Source organism: Gadus morhua, chromosome 7, assembly GCF_902167405.1.
Source record: "Gadus morhua chromosome 7, gadMor3.0, whole genome shotgun sequence".
Taxonomy (NCBI): Eukaryota; Metazoa; Chordata; class Actinopteri; order Gadiformes; family Gadidae; genus Gadus; species Gadus morhua.
The window spans coordinates 21,642,477-21,661,250 of NC_044054.1; the positions used below are offsets into that span (position 1 = coordinate 21,642,477).

At 44.7% G+C, this 18,774-nt stretch overlaps 1 protein-coding gene across 21 annotated transcripts in view; it reads right to left on the minus strand.

The window, feature by feature from the left end:
* Positions 1-18,774, minus strand: part of dlg2 (discs, large homolog 2 (Drosophila)) — a 131,009-nt gene that overhangs the window by 54,258 nt on the left and 57,977 nt on the right. For all 21 annotated transcript variants that reach the window (XM_030360824.1, XM_030360834.1, XM_030360832.1 and 18 more), the window contains one exon: positions 17,677-17,841. In XM_030360824.1, the coding sequence (XP_030216684.1) occupies positions 17,677-17,841 (165 nt within the window). The remainder of the gene's footprint in view (positions 1-17,676; positions 17,842-18,774) is intronic.

Sequence of the window (18,774 nt, forward strand, 5' to 3'; positions counted from 1 at the left end):
TTATTGTACCCTCTCTCTCTTGTGCGTGTGTTGCTAAGCAGCATGTTGGCCTTGTGTTGAGTGTGGGGGGCAGCGAGGCGGGGGGTAGTCGTAGAGAACATACAGACTGCAGGAAGGCATGGATTCTCTGGTTAAGGCGCCATTTAACGGCCGACACGTAAATGGCTGACAGGGAGAACAAGGCCAAGTTCAAATCGGTGGATGGATATCATGTCACGTGAGCCATAAAACAAAGGGGAGGCAGTAGAGACGAAGAAATAGTGAGTGGGAGTCACTCCAAAGCTCCATGATGTAAGGTTTGAACGGGGGAGAACAAGATTGGGACTGGTTAACGTAGGACATTGGAACATTGATCCAACGATGCTCTCTTCTGCACTGAGACACAGAAAGGAAAGACAGGCACATGAGCCCCCGTTTGCCTTTGATCATCTCGTCCATCCATCAAGACATGCAGCCCCCCAAAAAAAGCTGTTCTGTAGCTATGTGTCATTTCAAGGCGTCCATCCAGTCCATCCTTTATGAGGGAAGAAAGCAAAGAAATAAAGGAAATAAAGGATTGACCACTGGGGATTGGAGGGGCTAGGGGGGGGGGCTAAAAACAAGGCAGGCAACCCCTGAGTAACGTGGAAATATTGTCTAGTCATTGGATACAGCAGAGAACATTGGGCTGAGGTGTACGCAGCGTCGGCCTGTTTCAGAAGTGAGCTGATCACTGGGAGAGATGCCGGAGAGAGGATTAGGAGAGCAGGGGATCTGAGGAGGGTTGGGTTGCAGAGATAAACCCGTTTGGCCGTGGCTTCACTGGAGTTGAGGCTGGCGTTCCATTACCCCCCGGTCAACCATAGCAGGTTTCGGGAGGAATCAGAGGGACGAGACAGAATAAATAGAGGAGGAAATGAATGAAAAGGTTGAAGGGCTTAATCATGTGGCCAAACATGCTCTCTTTTTTTTTTTTTTTCTCTCCCAGAAGAAGAGAGCGAGGAAAACCCGAGCCCGGCTTTTCCCGAGGCTTCTGTGCAAATGGCAAGGTGTGTTTGCAGGGTCCCCGAGACTACATGAGCAGCGTGACATTCACTCTCCCGAGAAAGCCGGCTCGCACCGCGCAACACTCATCAGTGCAACTAGCCTCAAAAACTCATTACACAAAGTGCTTTAGGCAAAAGTCAAAGCCTCAACAACAACAACAACAACAACAGTGACAGCAACGACGGCTGCCACACACAAACGTGGCCACCCACAACACACACACACACACACACACAAAGATCCCGGTCGCACACCGAGCGGGTAACTTCACAGCACCTTGTGCGTGCGGCACCCACACGCGAGTGTGTGTGTGTGTGTGTCACCCGACACACGCGGGAAGCAAAGCGCAGAGACACACTCTCCTACCTTCTCTCTCAGCATCTTGGCTCGCCGGCTGTTCTGCACAAGCCGCCTCCCGATCTTCTTGGCATACCAAATAGAGGCAAACATAGCGACAGGTGAGGCAACCGGCGGGGGGGCTGGGGGGCTAGGGGAGGGGGGGGGGGGGGGCAGGGATGTCCGTCTGCCTCTCTGCAGTGACGGTCCCCCCGTCGGAAGGAGGTAAAATGTATAAAAACTGAAATAGAAAAGGCTTGTGAAAGCTCTTAGCTCCGGCTGCCCATGATCTGGACTCTCTCCTCTGGGCAGAATCTTATCGCCGACGTCCACACGCAACCCCCCAGCCCCCGAGAGTGACGGAGGAGGAGGAGGACGAGGAGGAGCAGGAGGAGGAGGGAGGGCAGGCGGACGCGGAGAGGGAATAGAGCGTAGGATGACGGAATAGACGGAGGGAAAGAGAGAGAGAGAGAGAGAGAGCGAGCCGGCGTCAAGGAGGCTGATCTCTCTCAGCCAGAGCGGGAGCAAGACAGAGACAGAGGGAGACGGAGAGAGACAGAGAGAGAGGGAGAGAGAGAGAGAGGGAGGGACGAGGGTCCCTTTCTTTACTCCACGTGGGAACATCATCCTCAGCACCAATCAAAGCACTGCTGACAAGCTGTCGGCGGGGAGGGGGGGAGGAGGGTTTAAATACCTGTCAGATCTCTGAAGATACAGAGGCCTGGTGAAATCACACAATAACACGAGTGCTGAGGCAGATAGGGTCAGGGGACAACGTGGGGAGGGCTCTCCCGGGGCATCTTGTTATGTTACCAGCTCCATTGGTGCAAATATCATTCATTTATGTCCGGCACATAATGGCTCCAAACACATCTTCTGCTGTGCTTTAAAAAGCATACCTCCATATTGTGATTCTCTCTGTATTCTGTGTCTGCCTCTCTCTATTGTGTTTTTCTCTCTTTCTCGCCCCCTCTGCATTCTGTCTGTGCAATCACAAAACCAGACACTCATCATTTTACCCCTTGGCCTCCATTCAAAAAGCCCTCTTTTCCCTTCTAAAATGCCCAACTCCCTTTACACCGCCAAGTAGCCAAAACAGTGTGTGTGTGTGTGTGTGTGTGTGTGTGTGTGTGTGTGTGTGTGTGTGTGTGTGTGTGTGTGTGTGTGTGTGTGTGTGTGTGTGTGTGTGTGTGTGTGTGTGTGTGTGTGTGTGTGTGTGCATGGACAGCTCAGTGGAACAGCAAGCGTATATACGTGGCCGATCTGAGAGAGCAACTGCATACACACTAGCTATCAGGTTTCTGCACCAGAGACAGAGGGGGAGAAATAGAGAGAGACAGAGAGAGAGAGACAGAGGCCGAGACAGAGAGAGACGGAGAGAGAGTGGAACACCAGGCTGCTAAGCAGTGATGAACTGCGGAGCCGGAGAGACTCTGGATGATGACTCTGCTTGCTGGGCCAGGAAAAAAAATAACAGACAAAGAGAGAGAGAAAGAAAAACGATAAAGAGAGACAGAGACAGAGACAGACAGACAGACAGACAGACAGACAGACAGACAGACAGACAGACAGACAGACAGACAGACAGACAGACAGACAGACAGACAGACAGACAGACAGACAGACAGACAGACAGACAGACAGACAGACAGACAGACAGACGTTGAGCCCTTAATTGCAAAATGCAGCAGATTTTGTTTTTCAGAGATCAAAATTACTGGATCATGGCAAAATACGTGCCTTCTGCAGACTTTATATTATTATATATATTTTCCCAGACACGCACAGGCTAATAAAGTCTCAAAATGAGTCAACTCTAACATGGGGTTTACTGGATGTCAATGCTGCATTGTCCACCAGTTAGGGTGAAGCTTGTCTTTATAATTCTACTAGTTTCTCAGATCTTAGCTGGCCAAGGTTAGTTCCTCCCGGGAATGAAGAATGTGTGAAAAGTGGGTTGAGAGGTAGGTGTGTGTGTGTGTGTTTGTGCAAGTGTTTAGGGGTGTGTGTGTGTGTGTGTGTGTGTGTGTGTGTGTGTGTGTGTGTGTGTGTGTGTGTGTGTGTGTGTGTGTGTGTGTGTGTGTGTGTGTGTGTTGGCTGTCAGGTAGAGCTGAAGGAAGCCAGGGCCATCTGTGGTTTAGGGACCTTGTTTTCCTCAGGGTCATATGTGAACACACACACACACACACAGACAGGTCTGGTGCGTCCATGCATATATGTGTGTATGGCCAGTATTTGTGTGCCTGTGCCCCTTGTGTGTGTGTGTGTAGCGAGGGGAGACGGTGGGCTGGGACAGCACTACTCCCTACCACCCTTGGCCTTGAGGTGGAGGTTAGCCCTGCACATTTACATTCTCTGAAAAACAACGGAGACGGTCGCCAGGGAAACCAGGCTGCTCATCAGCACACATATAGCAGATGTGGGCGTGGTCACGACGAGGATAGATGAACTTTAGGTGAACAATAGTGTACAGAAAGTTTAACCATCCGTTTAACATCATTAAAGAAAGGAAAAATCAACCCAAACCTCCAGAGCTGATATCAGCGCAGCTACGCCCAAGGTAGAAATATGAGACGTCATACAACACAACAAATGCGAAATAAAAAATGCAATACATATAGAGCAAACCTTGCTTTTCTAAACAACCTTGTCTGACATTCAATTTATTTCGTGAAATGCAGTCTTTTGAGATAAAAAATGCCATGGTGTTGATGCTATGGTTGTTTGTCACAGCAAACCGTTATCGGTTTGGTCTTCACATCGAATACCAGATATTCCCTCGTCTAACATGGAGCTCTGTCAGATAAGGCTGCTGCTGCTGCTGGGCATTAGAAGTGCAGAAGGATTGATCCTGGTCTGTTGTCTGGGACAATGTCACATGGACACGGTCAAACATTGAAGTTGTCCAACGAAAATGTCCCCTGCACCATGTTACGTCTCATTAGAATTTCAAACTGGCCCCCATCACACGGATTAGCGTTATTTACATGACCAAGCACAGCGTAAAGGCACCATTATGATGTGCCCGTTTGAAAGAAGTGGAATTAGAGTCGATGAATGGTCGACTCTAATGAATAAAATTGAGAAAGTGGACAATTCCTGTGTGAAGTCTGAATTGTTTCAGCTGCTTGGGTCAAAGCAAAACACAAGGATAATTATGCTTTGTACTACTTTTGTTTTACTACTTTTTTCAGATTGTTGCATTTCCTACTCAAACAGAGAATTGTTTAATGAATGAGAGGGGGGGTGGTTGTTAAGGAAATAGCTGACTCACACACCAAGCTCAAGCTTGTGGCCTCCAAACTAATGACGCAGGATTGCATCCAGGCAGACCCACTCCCCTCCCTCGTTCCCCGAAACATGCCGGTGTTGTAGCTTCTACAAACTCTACCGCTACGCTGTTCTCAGTTCTTAGTTTACCCGCTCCACTTGGTCGGGATGTGACCTTTATGCACCAAATCCTCAACGTTCACCAGCCATTATCCAGCAATGAACATTGGGGCAAACAGGGAAATCTAAGGCACATTTCCATTTGACCTTATTCCTCGTGCCGCATTGCCAATACCCTGGTATTCAGATCTGATGCCCCCTCATTCACACCCAGAGGTGGAAGCTTGCCAAACTATAAGTCATCGTAACCTGGAACTCGTCCACCAATACAACCACAAATCAGAGTATCATTGACTGAATGGCCATGGAGTAAGGCTGCGATGCTACAATTATTTCCATCTTCCAAAGCACTTGCACTTGGGAAAGGATTTGATGACTTTTAATCTTCTATGTATGTTAGTCATGTCTGCTTAGTTTCTTGAATTAGTAATCAAACTATTGTGGTTTCAATCAGTTTGTAAGATGTTCGAGGTATAAAAATGTGCAATAAAAAAGTACACTTTCTTAGTTTTTAATAAAGCCAATGAGACCATCACAAGTTTTTCAGCTCATGCACACAAGAGACACAAAGCCATCAGCGTCTTACTTAAAGACAGATATATCTTCTCTAATGAAGGAGATTTCATTTTGTAAGATGAAAAATTAGACTTTGAATATAAGAATTTATGAGATTATATTTTATGTCACATATCTGTTATGTATAAGTTATATACACATACAAGTTATTTCTATAATCACCCATAAATATACAGCAATTTATTTGAGCATTTTTATAAAGATGTTTTTGCCCATTTGTCGCAGCCATGAAAATCTGAATTAATCCTACCTCTTTTTTTTTACTGTGAATGAATGTATATATTGTGTGACAGCTACAAATTCATAGCGGATTTAAGAGGTTAGGATGAAAGGGGTGCAGTAATGGCATAAAATATAAGGAGTCCTTTGCCACACATTGGCATAATAAGAAATAAATTTGTTCTATTTGGGAATGGGATCAATCATAAATGCCTGTTGGACAGATACAGTAGCTTCAGCCAAACCCTCTGCACGACATCCAAAAGCTTTTTCTGTTAAAAAGCTTTCGGTATCTTACTCTGTGTGTTAAAGTGCACACGGCCACAAAGGCCTTCCCATTATGAAATGTGCTCTTTGGCCACAGTGGAGCAAACTGTTCAAAAAAACTGTCTCAATTTTCCCTCCTGCGACAGTCGTTGCCACACATAAATCCTATTCCTGATGGATTTATCCATCTGTGAGGGAGAAAAAGAGAAAGAAAGAAGCAGAAACCATTTTAAAGGGAGCTCCGATAGAGGCCCACAAAATTGACCCCTTTGCCGAAATCGTCCAGCAAATCGTCCAGTGGTGAATCCATTTCTGAGGATCCAATAGTGTGGCAAGTGTGGAGGTGGACGCCCCGACATAGAGGGAGAGATGGTTCTGTGATGGGGGGGATTTGACTCCATCTGGGCTTGATGTTAACCCAGTTATCTCAGCACCTATCAGCAGGAAATTCTGCTTTGTGGCCTGTCTAAATAGCTGGTTCCGTTAAATCCCACTTCCTGAACCGAGGGCTGACATACAACCACAGGACCATTATGGGCCTTCAAGAACTATAAATTCCAATTAGCTGTGTCTGACGGGTTTCAGGTTTTAGCTACTGTTCTATTGATGCATTCGATATTAGTGCTAGAGTGGCTGAAAGTCAATAGGAAACGCCTTAATAAGCTTGAGCCACTTATGGACGTTAACCGTCAACATCGTCTCTATAGAGGAGCTTTTTGAAGAGATTGGTGGTGCTGAACACTTCCAGTCCTGCCGCAATACAATTCCATAATTTTTTCTAAAGGTGCAAATACCATTTTCAAATTGTCCTTTCTGAACCCCTTTTTTTTTATTAAATAACACATTGCTAGGTTTACATACAATTTTGCCTGGGACTCTTTCACAAAAAAAAAAAACTTCTATGTGCACACAATAGACAAAATAAGCACTAGAAAATGAATACGTTTATAAGCAGTGTGACGGCAGTATTGCAGGAACCCAGTGTAAAATAAGTTTAAAAAACGAGTCGGACAGCACAATTATATATTCAGTAATACACCATACATAGCCTATGTGTATGGTGTAAATACAAATGTCTATGGTTATTTAAAAAAATGCGTAGTTCAACATAGACATTTTATTTGTGTGCATGTTTTATGTTAATGTCACTTCACAGCTCCAACACAGTAATCACGGAGGTGGCTAGTTCACCTGTGACTGATGGGATTGACTTGTTAGATTGCTGTTATTTTATCTCATCACAAGGTGAGATAGGACAATATACAGCTAAATCAGCCACCATCTGTATTTTTGTCAGGATTTGACCTAGGATCTATGAGGGTAAAGGGACAGGGCGATATATGATCGTGTTCCATTGAAATGATAACCTCCTCTGCAGAGGTACTTAATGGGACAGCTTTCGGACTGAGTGAAGTGTAAATGTTGGTTCAAAGCACACTTCCCTCATTTTCCAGAAATAAAATAATATTAGGTCGGAGAAGTATTAAATATCCATAAAAGCAAACTAACGTGTTAAAATGCTAGCTCCAATTTTTTTACTTACTACTATCATATCTGATAACATGGTTTACATGACTAAACAAGCTAAACCCACGAGGACATTTTCCTATTTTAACAGTCTGAAACGCAAGTGAGAAGCACCAAACGCAAGTATGTGGACGGTTCTATGGTGATGTTGCTATTATACCGGCGGATAAATGACTCTTGCGCCCAACGCAAATCTAAAAAGGGTTGCCCTGAAGTAGCCTAATTACCTGAAGGTGTGGTCTGGGCGTAACGTGCAATAAACCAATGAGAGTGTCATCTGCCAACCCCTTTAAGAGCCATGAGCGCCTTTGAATCTGACGAGTTGATATTTTGACCACATGAATTTTAAGACTACAGTTTATGGCCAAATAATATGGCCTAATTCACACATGGAATAGCGTTTTCTTCCACAACTTCAGAAATACTGAGTCCTCAAATACATTTTGGTAAATAAAACATAACACACATATGATATGCTGTAACTGTGGTTCTATTTAATGATATACGCAATGCATGAACAAACATAGTTTCTTACCAGTATTGTATGCATTATCGTTAACGACTTGTGTTCCTAATATGCATGTGTCCGCCCGTTAATATACATTGCCAAGGACTGTATTATGCGTCACGTGTTTAGTTTGCGTGTGTATAAACAGATGGATGCACACACGCGCCTGCATTCATTAATTATTTAACACATACACATTCACCACATTCATTCATTCATCACATCATTTTTAACACTCAGTCGCGGTAAAACAATGTTTTCTCACGATCAAATACTCATCAATCCTAAAAGTTATGGGCTTGTACACGATGTCTGTGTTAGGAAAATATTTGTTTGCTTTACGGTGTTTGCAGATGCATTGATTTAAAAGTACAACTTATTACCGCTGTATCAGCTGTTGTATCCCAAATAATTTACCAAGAATGTGTGGATAGGCAGATGAGGGAAGATAAGTGTATGCCCCAGGTGCACAATCAACATTATGGATGTGCCCTTAAAAAAGCATCTGAACAACACGCCACTGACTTTAGACCAGGTATTTCCTGGTTTGTGGCGGAATTGTTTTCTGAAACTGCAAAATAGCACCAGGGAACGTTTGCGCCAGAACACGCCTCCTCCTTTCGCAAGAAACAGTTTCATCCCAACTGCAATAAACTTTCTGAACTCGGAACGTTAAGGATTAAGCATGGCCCGTATGTATTGTGTAGTGTGTATTTCTGTATGTTTATCTGTGTTATATGTTTTGTAAGTTGGAACCTGTACCAAGCTGACAACAAATTCCACCAGCCTGGCTGTGTGGTCATTAAAAGAATCAATCATCAATCAATCAATCAATCAAATATATAACCAATGTAATGCACAGGCAGTGCTGCATTATAACTGCTAAATTATAAGGAAATACAGTCGTAACAATGATAACAATGATTCTTTCTGGGGAGCTGCGATTTCAGTCTGAGGTCTAAAACACAGAAGCTATATTTTTCTATTTTTCTAAAAACAATAATATTCTAAGCCTTGGAGCAGAATAAACAACTGAATTACCAGGCTGCCCTAAAATGATGGTCTCCAATCTAGCTTCCCTCGTTCATTCCACATCACCATGGCCTAGAGACACAATGTCTCAATGTCAACAAGAAATATTTCACCATCAAGCAACAACACAATAAAAACACCTCCTCTCACCCTTTCTTTTTACATTCTGTCTTCCTTTTTACCTCTTCTTTCGCTATCCCATTCAACGCCTGAATTTGATTTGAATGGCTACTTGACAGCTGCAGAAGAAGAGGCGGGAGTGAGAACAGAGTGATGGTATCGTCATATTTTAGCACCGTTCAGTTCTACTAAGAATCGCTTTCAAGGACCCTGCCCAACCATCAATTTGTTTCACCCCGGGCCAACCATGCCCCATGTCTGGGAAGTTTCCCCTTTATCTAAAGGAGACAATATGAAATCCAGGGTGAATCAGTTTATGTGATTCAGTCTGACATGAACTGATGGAGTAGTAAGATACTACTGAAAAGTGCTGGAGAGATGTCACAAAGTATTGGATGACTTGGTAGAGCGACTCGTTAGCTTGGTCTTCTAAGGGGATTTTACAAAGAGATTACATTATATTATAGGTGCATTGTGTAGGACATTTCAACCAGCCGAATAACACAACTCCCCCCACCCCTACCTTTCGACGAGGTAGGGGAGGCTGAATCTGCATACTGGCCAGTACGTTGCAGTATGTACTTCCAAAAGGATGTCATCGTCTAAAACAACCTAGAGGTGGCCTAGTGTCAAGTGATGAGGTTCCTTGATAGACTCATGAATTGCATTTTGTTATTCAGTCTGTACAACTGTAGGCTTTAGCATACAAGTAAGAAAGCTGCCTAGGGTAAGATAAGTTAGCGTCTCAAGTGCCTAAGTCTGTTGTGGGCTACTTTAGACAAGGAGGTGCGACATGGCAACACGGCCATGTAAAAGACAGGGGGCATGGGTCGACCCACAGTTTTTATAGCTAGACTATAGCAGTTATTGGATGTGATTTTATTGCTAACATTACTGATAACAATAATTACCGATCCGCACGGACTACCGACATGTCGAGGTCATTTGAAGCTAGAAGCTAGTTTAAGTGTGGGCCGCCCCTCTCTCTGTTTGCCGATCTGTACAGGGAGCCAGTGGGCGGGGATGAGAGGCTCTTGTTCTCTGGTTTGTTTGTGCCTGTTGGGTTTTAGCCTAATGTTTGGTTTACACTCTGCAACCTCCCCACAGAACCAGACCCACTCATCCGTACACTACACCCACCACTGATTACAGTGCTTTGTTATGCTCTTGTTCTTACTCGTAATGAAGAGCTTATTTCATCATTTAATCAGGTGTACAATCCAGTCTGTGCTATGGCCACTTGAGCCAGGTCGTAAAAGAAGTGTTTCGTATTGCAACTTTAATTGCGTAACAATGAATTATTATTACCCAGATAATAGGCATATTTTTGTTTGTACAGTAAAATGCATGTATGGACGCTTTGTTCACGGCAATAGCATGTGTGCCTCCAACTTACCCTGTGTATTTAGAACACCAGATAGACTAGACTTAAACACAGATAGACTGGTTCCCAACGTCACGTACAGTCTTCCGACAAGACCTTGCACCATTAACTCACGGAGAAGGCATTGTGTGATTATGGTGGTGTGATGGTTTCTGCATGTAGGCTCACGCAGTGGGGAGATGGGCGGGGGGGGGCTCATGTCCTTAGACCACCATTAACCCAAACCCATTTTCACTGCACGGCTGCCATGGTATGCATGACAACATGAAGAGATGCAATTACAGCATCCGAGGTTGAGCCAATTAAAAAGTGCGGGGTGTCTTTTAAGTGCTGAGCAAGGCCCGAAACGACCGGCTATCTCTCAGCCTCCACTGTTTCATGAAATTAAATCACTCTTACGCGTTTTATGAGGGGGAAGGGATGCGAGGGTAGAAGGAGGCGGGCGGAGGGTGTCTGGGTCTGACGACGTGTGCGGTGTGGAGTGGTCTCGACGTTGAGTGGATGAGAGAGGGACGGGGGAAGAGGAGGATTCACCTGGGACTGGAATCGGGGAGCCCATTTTCTGTCTGGGCTTAAGCCCCGTTCCCCCCCTCCCCCCTCCCCACCCCCACCCTTCCGGCCCCCAGTCCACACATTCTGCGGCTTACATTAAGCAGCTATTCATCACTCACCTGTATGATTGACAGGGGGTTAATTACCTCCCCCCCCCCCCCTCCGGCTCTCCATCCTCTCCCTCCCACTCAGCCACACAACAGAAGAGGAAAAGAAAGTATATGCATTTTTTACGAGCTGATATTACCACGGAAACAGGCGTGCGATCGATAGAACTGCGCAGCGGTTGAAGATCGATCGCCCCCGCCCTGACTCAGACTCCTTCATCTGTTACCCCGCAAACCCCCCCCCCCCCCCCCCCCCCCATGTGAGCCATAAACCAAAACTTTTGCTTTGTCTTTGTGTGTGTGTGTGTGTGTGTGTAGAGGGGGTGGGTGGGAAAAACGGCGGTTATAATTACTTTGGCTGTATTAAACTCATTTTTCATTCAAAATCCCAAGGCTTGAAACAACACCAACAGGGTAAGCATTACGTTCACCGGGCCTGACCAAGACTCAGGGGTCCCCCCCACCGCTCCTCTTCCATAAGGTCCCTATACCACCAGGGGCTTTTCGACCCGTTTGATGCAATTGTACATTGAAAGGTCCTTTAGTTGCACCATTAATTGAGTGTCACTTGTTGTTCAGTCTATAGGAACCCTCCTGACACAACACACACACACACACACGTGTGTGTGTGGTGACCTTGCCCTTGTGTTTATGTTGAATCACTAGTATGTGTATCAATGTGAACAACAGGTCCATACACCATTAACCACTCACCACAAGAGAGGAAAGCATGCCTTACTCTAAATAACATATTCCAGCAAACGGGACGTACACATGAATAACAATGAGGAATGCAATGCCCGGAGCGGCCGTGCTTCGGAGGTCTTGAAGATGAATACGGGCGCCACCTTGAGACGCTGTTTAGAGGACAGGTTTTGTCATCAAGCGCAGCTGGATACGTTAAGTAAAACTAAGCAGCCACTTCCAGGGCAAATGACATCCTGATCAGTCAGCTATGGCTACCTGATATCCCGGCAGCGTGTTTACTCCCCCCAGCTGTCTACACATGCACACTCGCACGACTTTGTCTGAAGGACGGCTATGAATCAAGTCAATACCTCCACCTTTTAAACAATGCCCCATCTATCATGTCGCAAACCTGCACAATGTTCCAGCTTAGCTTACTGTTTTGTCTGTGCTGCGCCAACAAGTCTTTACTTTGCACTCTACAGCTATATCTATCTATATATCCATTTATCTATCCATCTATCTACACACACACACATATACATTGATATATCATGGCTTATATTGTTCGGAGTGTACCCAGCGATGGAGCAAGGTGCTTGAGGAGGCAGTCCTTCGGAACACAGCTGCGTACTGACCACGTCAATCCACGTTAAACTTCATCCCAACAACAAGTCATGCATTACTGAGGACGTTAAGGATTGTATCAAACGCAAGAGGCTTGCTTTCAGGAATAAGGACCAACTCAGATCAGCACAGGGGGAGTTGAACCAGAAACTCAACAAGAGACCATATGAGGAATCAATTTGGAAAGATGATTGATTGATCTGTGCAATAATATAAAGAAACTGTAGGCCACCAAGAAATCCATTACAAATGTGTCTCCCACCAGGAAAATGCACACAACAAATGACATTACCAAGGCAAAGAATTTGAACGACTTGCACATTAGCTTAGATTTACATGATTTCTCTTCAGAATATGATGGTGCCATTAACAACATAACATTTGATGAGTGTGTTCCAATGATAGACAACAGACAAACATCCCTAAGGGAACAGGCCCTGATGGTGTCTCAGCTTTCCTCATGAAGATATGTGCAGAGGAACTTTGGTCTCTGTCCTTCAAAAGATCTGTGGATTCTCATACAGTTCAATCCCAAAACCTGTTCCTCAAGAGAACAATGAGTACAGACCAGTTGCTCTGCCCTCTATTGTCATAAGTTCCTGGACAAGTTAATTGTGTGGGAGTGAGGTCAAACATAGATGAACAGCTAGTTTACCTTTAAAGACAGTCGTGGCACTGACGATGCAGCACCATAAAACACCTTATTGTGTCACCTTGAAAACCCAAAGGCCTAAGCCAGACTGCTGTTTTAAGACTTTAGCTCTGCTTTTAATACCCTGCAGCAACACATCCTTCTTAGTAGACTCAGACAGTTGCCTGTTGATCCATTAATCATCAGGTGGTCACACCTTTTGGACCAACAGGACCCAGCAGGTCCGAGTGAACAGGACATTTTCTGAGTTTAAAGTCACCAAGTGTTCCTCAAGGATGTTTGAGTTCTCCCATTCTCTTTACATTATTTCCAATAAGTGCACGAGCAGACATCCCAGCACCTACATTTTTTTTACGTTTTCTGATGGCACCGCCTTCTTGGGACTTCCTCGGACACTCTGGCTACAGTTTGGCGGTTATAAAGTACAAATAGTGTGGCGATCACCTCATTTTAAAACACGAAGAAATCAGAAGAAATCTTTTTTCATTCAGGACATCTGGGGCCTCATTCTCCATTACTGTCCCATAACACTTGAATGACCCAGGTTCTTTCTTACAACTACTTGGATGTGCATATATATTGTCACAGTGTGGGTATATCCATGTAAATTCGGTATGCACTAGGATCCAACAGCGACTCGATTTCTTGGGAAGACTCAGGGTGTTTGGGGTCAGACAGAGGGTATTAATATTATTTTATCACGCTGTGATAGAGAGTGTATAACCTTATGGAATATCTTGAGTTAAAATTACAAATAAAGAGACTGGTCCACACAGCAATGAAGGTGATGGGGGTGAGGGAGCATCTCTCCCAAGACCGCTGACCCCTCCCATGTCCTTTATTCAGCATACGGACAGCTCCCATCAGGTAGATGCTACAGGGTGCCACTCAAATGCAAGAAAATATACTTTATAAATAAGTATGACAACCCTTTGATCCCTCTATCTGTGAATCTCCTGGACCCAGGATATAATAAGGGTGTGAAGGGATGGGTCAGTGATGCATGTACTTGAATGCACTTATGTTCGCACATGTTTGTGCGATGCACTTTAAGTCTGTTACTGCACTATAAATGCATGTCTTTTTTGATGAGGCAGCCTTTATGTCCAAGACAAATTTCCCTCGGGCCAAATAAAGCAATCTCGATCCTGATCGCACAAGGAAAGACGCGAATATGGGGTAGGTGAGCTTAGCGAAAACACTGAAAGGTAGACCTCATGAAATTGCGCCTTATGAAATAATAAATCAATTGAAAAAGAGAGCAAAGAGCCAAAATTCCCAATCATTAACCTTGACCAACATATTTTAGCCGGTGATTATTGAAAGCGAAACCTATATAAACACATACCTGTATAGGTATAAGGAAGCCATTGAGCACTGGGGACCCAAACACGCAAGGGATATGGGTGGGTTTGAAAACAATAAGAGCGGAAGCTACTCAAACACATCCTAACTAAGCATTTAGAAATGGATGAAGGTGCTTTGGGGTAAGAAGTCATGTGTAAACGAGTCTGCAGCGTTACAATCCACGTCATGCATCACTCAGGTGGGGTTGAGGAGAAGCCATTCATCCTTTGTCATTTGTGTTCTCTTAGATAGCCATTTCCAGAAGCGCAGAATAATTTGAGATCGAACAATGCCAAAAAAAAAGGAAATAATAACAACCAAAAAAAATTAAAGGGTGCATACATATCCCTAAATGCAAGGGAAAAAAAGTGAGAGAGAGGTAGAGAGTGAGAGCGAGAGAGACAGACATACAGACAGAGAGACAGACAGAGAGAGAGAAAAAGGAAACTAAACTTGCCATGTAGTTTGCCGTGGTCACACCCGGGTATGCAAGATCAAAACGGGTAACCAGTGCAGGCTGTAGGCAGAGAATGAAAGACAGGATCACTAGCCAGCAAACTGGGGTAGGGGGTGGGGGGGGAAAGGGAACAACAGCAGAGAGGGGGGGGGGGAGGTGGGGGAGGCAGACAAGGCAAACACAAGGCAGGGAAAGAAAGGAAAAAAGCAGTTTTCATGAATGCTCACTCATTCTTTCATATTTTATGTCATGGATGATTTGAAATGAGAATATCCCGGAGGGAATATTCTCAAAGAAAAGAGAGATATCAAAGTTCAAGAGGAAAAGGAGTTCAGAGGGGACGTCCATCAGGGTTATAAGTGGCGGGCCAGACAGAACCAGCCAGGCCTTCATCGTGTCTGTTCATCATGAGGCGTGTACGGTCCTCTGTAATTACTCTGAATCCAAACGGGATGCACTGTGGGTCCCCTCTCCATGCCGATCCAAAAGGGACCAAAGGGCGTTGAATTCAGACTCATGTTTTTACAAACAGCGCCCTCCGGTGGCTGGAAAAGCTCCTATAGGACCCAGACTCATTAGAGTTATAGGGCAATGCCTCGCACTGTGCACACGTATACTCATTAGCACACGAGTGCACGCCAGGAGTGTAAATAATAGAACAAGCCAGAGGGGGTTATTCAAAGCACTTCTCACGTCCAATGTCCCATGCCTTCAACACTCTGATTAAAAATGTGTCTGGGGTGTATCGGCGGATCGATGATAGAACTGTCCCCATTAGGAGGCGTGACGGTCAGCCTCCCCAGGTGTGTGTTTGTGGCATTAGAGTCTGAACGTTACCGACCGAGAGGCAGCTAATCTCCATCCCTCATCTCTCTGACAATCTAATCTTAATCCCAGCAGGGCTGCGTATTCGGGAGGGATAAATTCCACATTCATGAGAGTAACTTTCACTTTGAAATTAATGTTTTCAATAGACAACAATTTGAAAAGGTCCATTTGGACCTTTTCTTGGTCCTTTCTGCTGATGCCGGAGCGGATGCTTTGATGCAATCCCGTAGGCTCGTTGCCAGGTACCAGCTACAATCCAAAGCTTTGCTGCTCTCGGCCTACCAAACTTCAACTCTTGACTCAAACTCTTGACCCTTGGCTGTCCAGAAAAGCTGGATCAAATGCTTTCAAAGATCAGGGTTCAGCTCAGACGTAAAAAACGCCTGTGTACGGCTCTGGGGCAGTGTACAGGCGACCCAATCGGTTGTGTTAACCTGATAGAACCTCAGAACCTGAACAACAATAACATGAAACATGAAAATGCTGCCGCCTGATATGCACGCCATTGGCAGATCGTTCCAGCAAGGGTTCTACAGACATGTTGCGGAACAACCATAACTAACTTATTCCTAATTCAATATGAGGGAATTTCAGGTACAACTGGAAACATGGTTGGCTAGCTATGTAGAAACTTCTCGTATACTGAAACCAGAAGCATCCCTCTCTTCATTTCCAACACTGCCCTCTACTGGCATAAATCTAAATGTAAAGTGTAAAAAAAGAACCACTTTCAGCTCAATTATATGCTTACTTACATGGAAACTGTCTATTTTAAACAAAATAGCTGGACTCAAGAGACACGCTGAACAGTATTTGACCCTCATTTGGGAAACACATTAGTTAGAAATATACAAAGAACAGAAAAGAAGGGTTAGGGATACAGACAGACGGACAGACAGACAGACAGACAGACAGACAGACAGACAGACAGACAGACAGACAGACAGACAGACAGACAGACAGACAGACAGACAGACAGACAGACAGACAGAGAAAGAGAAGGCGAGAAAGCTAAACAGTTAGAACAAGAGAGAGAGAGACAGTGATAGCAAGAGGGAGAGATCGAGAGAGCAAGAGAGCGTGTGCTCGAGAGGAAGTGAGTGCTTTAGTAATTTCCTCTCTACACAATATCAAAGCGGCACGGATTCAACCATGCAGTTCAAGATAAGAGCTGGTCAAGATGAAAAAGGAATAACCGGAAAACAGACAGGGCCCAATTTAATACGTAATACGTAATAAACAGAGCAGAATCACCAACAGATTGCCAGGTGGGCCTTTCTCGCTCTAACCATTCAGTTGATTGCATTTTGAAGTGCACCTTAAACTCCCTGTCTATTTCTTCTATATCCATGAACCTCTACACCATGGCTTACCCCTACTGTTCACAGCCATCGTCACTAGTAGAATATTGACATAGAAGACATCTGCTACTGCTATAAAGCCACTAGTTATGCAAATATATATAGATATCTACATACATGCATACATACACCTGGCTGTTTATGCAGGTTAAAGACCTGCCAGATTGACAAAGAGTGAGAAAGAGTGAGGTACAGAGCGAAAGAGAGAAAGTCTGAGGTAGTGAGAGAGAGGAAGGGCAGATCGAGAGTGAGAGAGGGGAGGCAGACTGATAGGATGCCAGGTAGGCAGTCATTCATGGCTCGGAGATGAGGAGGGACAGTGACGGGTTGAAGGGAATGTGAGTAGAAAACAAAACTCAAACAGAAGATCCCTCTGGGGAAATTACAAAGAAGGTGTGTGTGTTTGTATATGTGTGTGTAAGTGTGTGTGTGTGTGTGTGTGTGTGTGTGTGTGTGTGTGTGTGTGTGTGTGTGTGTGTGTGTGTGTGTGTGTGTGTGTGTGTGTGTGTTCATATATGCCTGTGTGTGCGTGCGCGTATACGTGTGTGTTTGCATGCGTATTGCGTGAGTGTTTGCGTTTATGTGTGTGTATATATATGCCTGTGCGTGCATGCGTGTGCGTGTGTACGTGTGTGTGTGCATACATATGTGTGTGTGGGAGGAGGTTGCTGACCTTGAGTGGTGAGATGTGTGAGTGGGACACGTAGCCGTGCACGTTCTCGATCTCCGACAGGTTCTTCTCCGACACGTGCACCAGCTCAGGGGCGCGGGCCTCGCCTGTGAGCCGCGGGAACCCCCCCTGGTCCAGGGCCGGCGAGTCCTCGTCCTGGTAGTGGTACTGATAGGGGAAGGGGTCCATTAGAACCCATACGTTCAAGATCAATGGAACAATTCAATTGAAATGAAGCAATTCAATGTTCAATGTTAGAATTCAATTTTAAATGTAACGCTTTTATCTAAAATGTTACAATTCAGAGTAAAGTGTTACACTTAATGTTCAGGCTAAACTGTTCTAATTAATGGTTCAATGTGATCATTCAATATTAAAGGTTACATTTCAATGCTAAATGGGTCAATTCACAGCTAAATGGAACAATTAAATGTAAAATATTCCAATTCAATGTTCAATGTTACAATCAAATGTTCAAGGTAAACTTCTCCAATTCATGGTTACATTTTTCAATTCAATGTTAAAGACTTCAATGTTCGACATTACAATTCATCTTGGGTGCTGTGAGTGGGACGTGCAATGAATAAACATCTGAAATGGGAGAGACTCTGAGGTAACCTGCAGATGTTTTGCTGTTCGTATTGTTTCCCTGTGGGTGTGTGTGCATGGATCTTATTGGACTCATGGGAACAGACACATGCGGCGTCAGACATGCAAATAAGAAACATGTTTGAATAACGTACAAAGAAAAGCTCAAATAATCATCAAAGGGGCACTGCTGAACATGCAAACCCCGGTGTGTGACTCGCAATGAAGTGTTCTACAAGGGTGTCAAACAAGGGATGGTGGCGGTGCGACCGATGGCCTTTCTTGATCCGGTAAAACAAAAAGACACGTTTATAAAGAAGCAAAGCAAGGCAGAGAGCAGCAGCGACAAAGCAAGCCAAACGCAGTTCAACAAGGCCGTACACTCACACGCTCACACATCATGTGTGTTTAGAACCATTGAGAACGTGGATACAGTGTGGATGCTTTTGTTAACCTCATGCTTAGACAAAAATTCCCATAGCTCCCAGCATGTGAACCAGGACAACATACAGC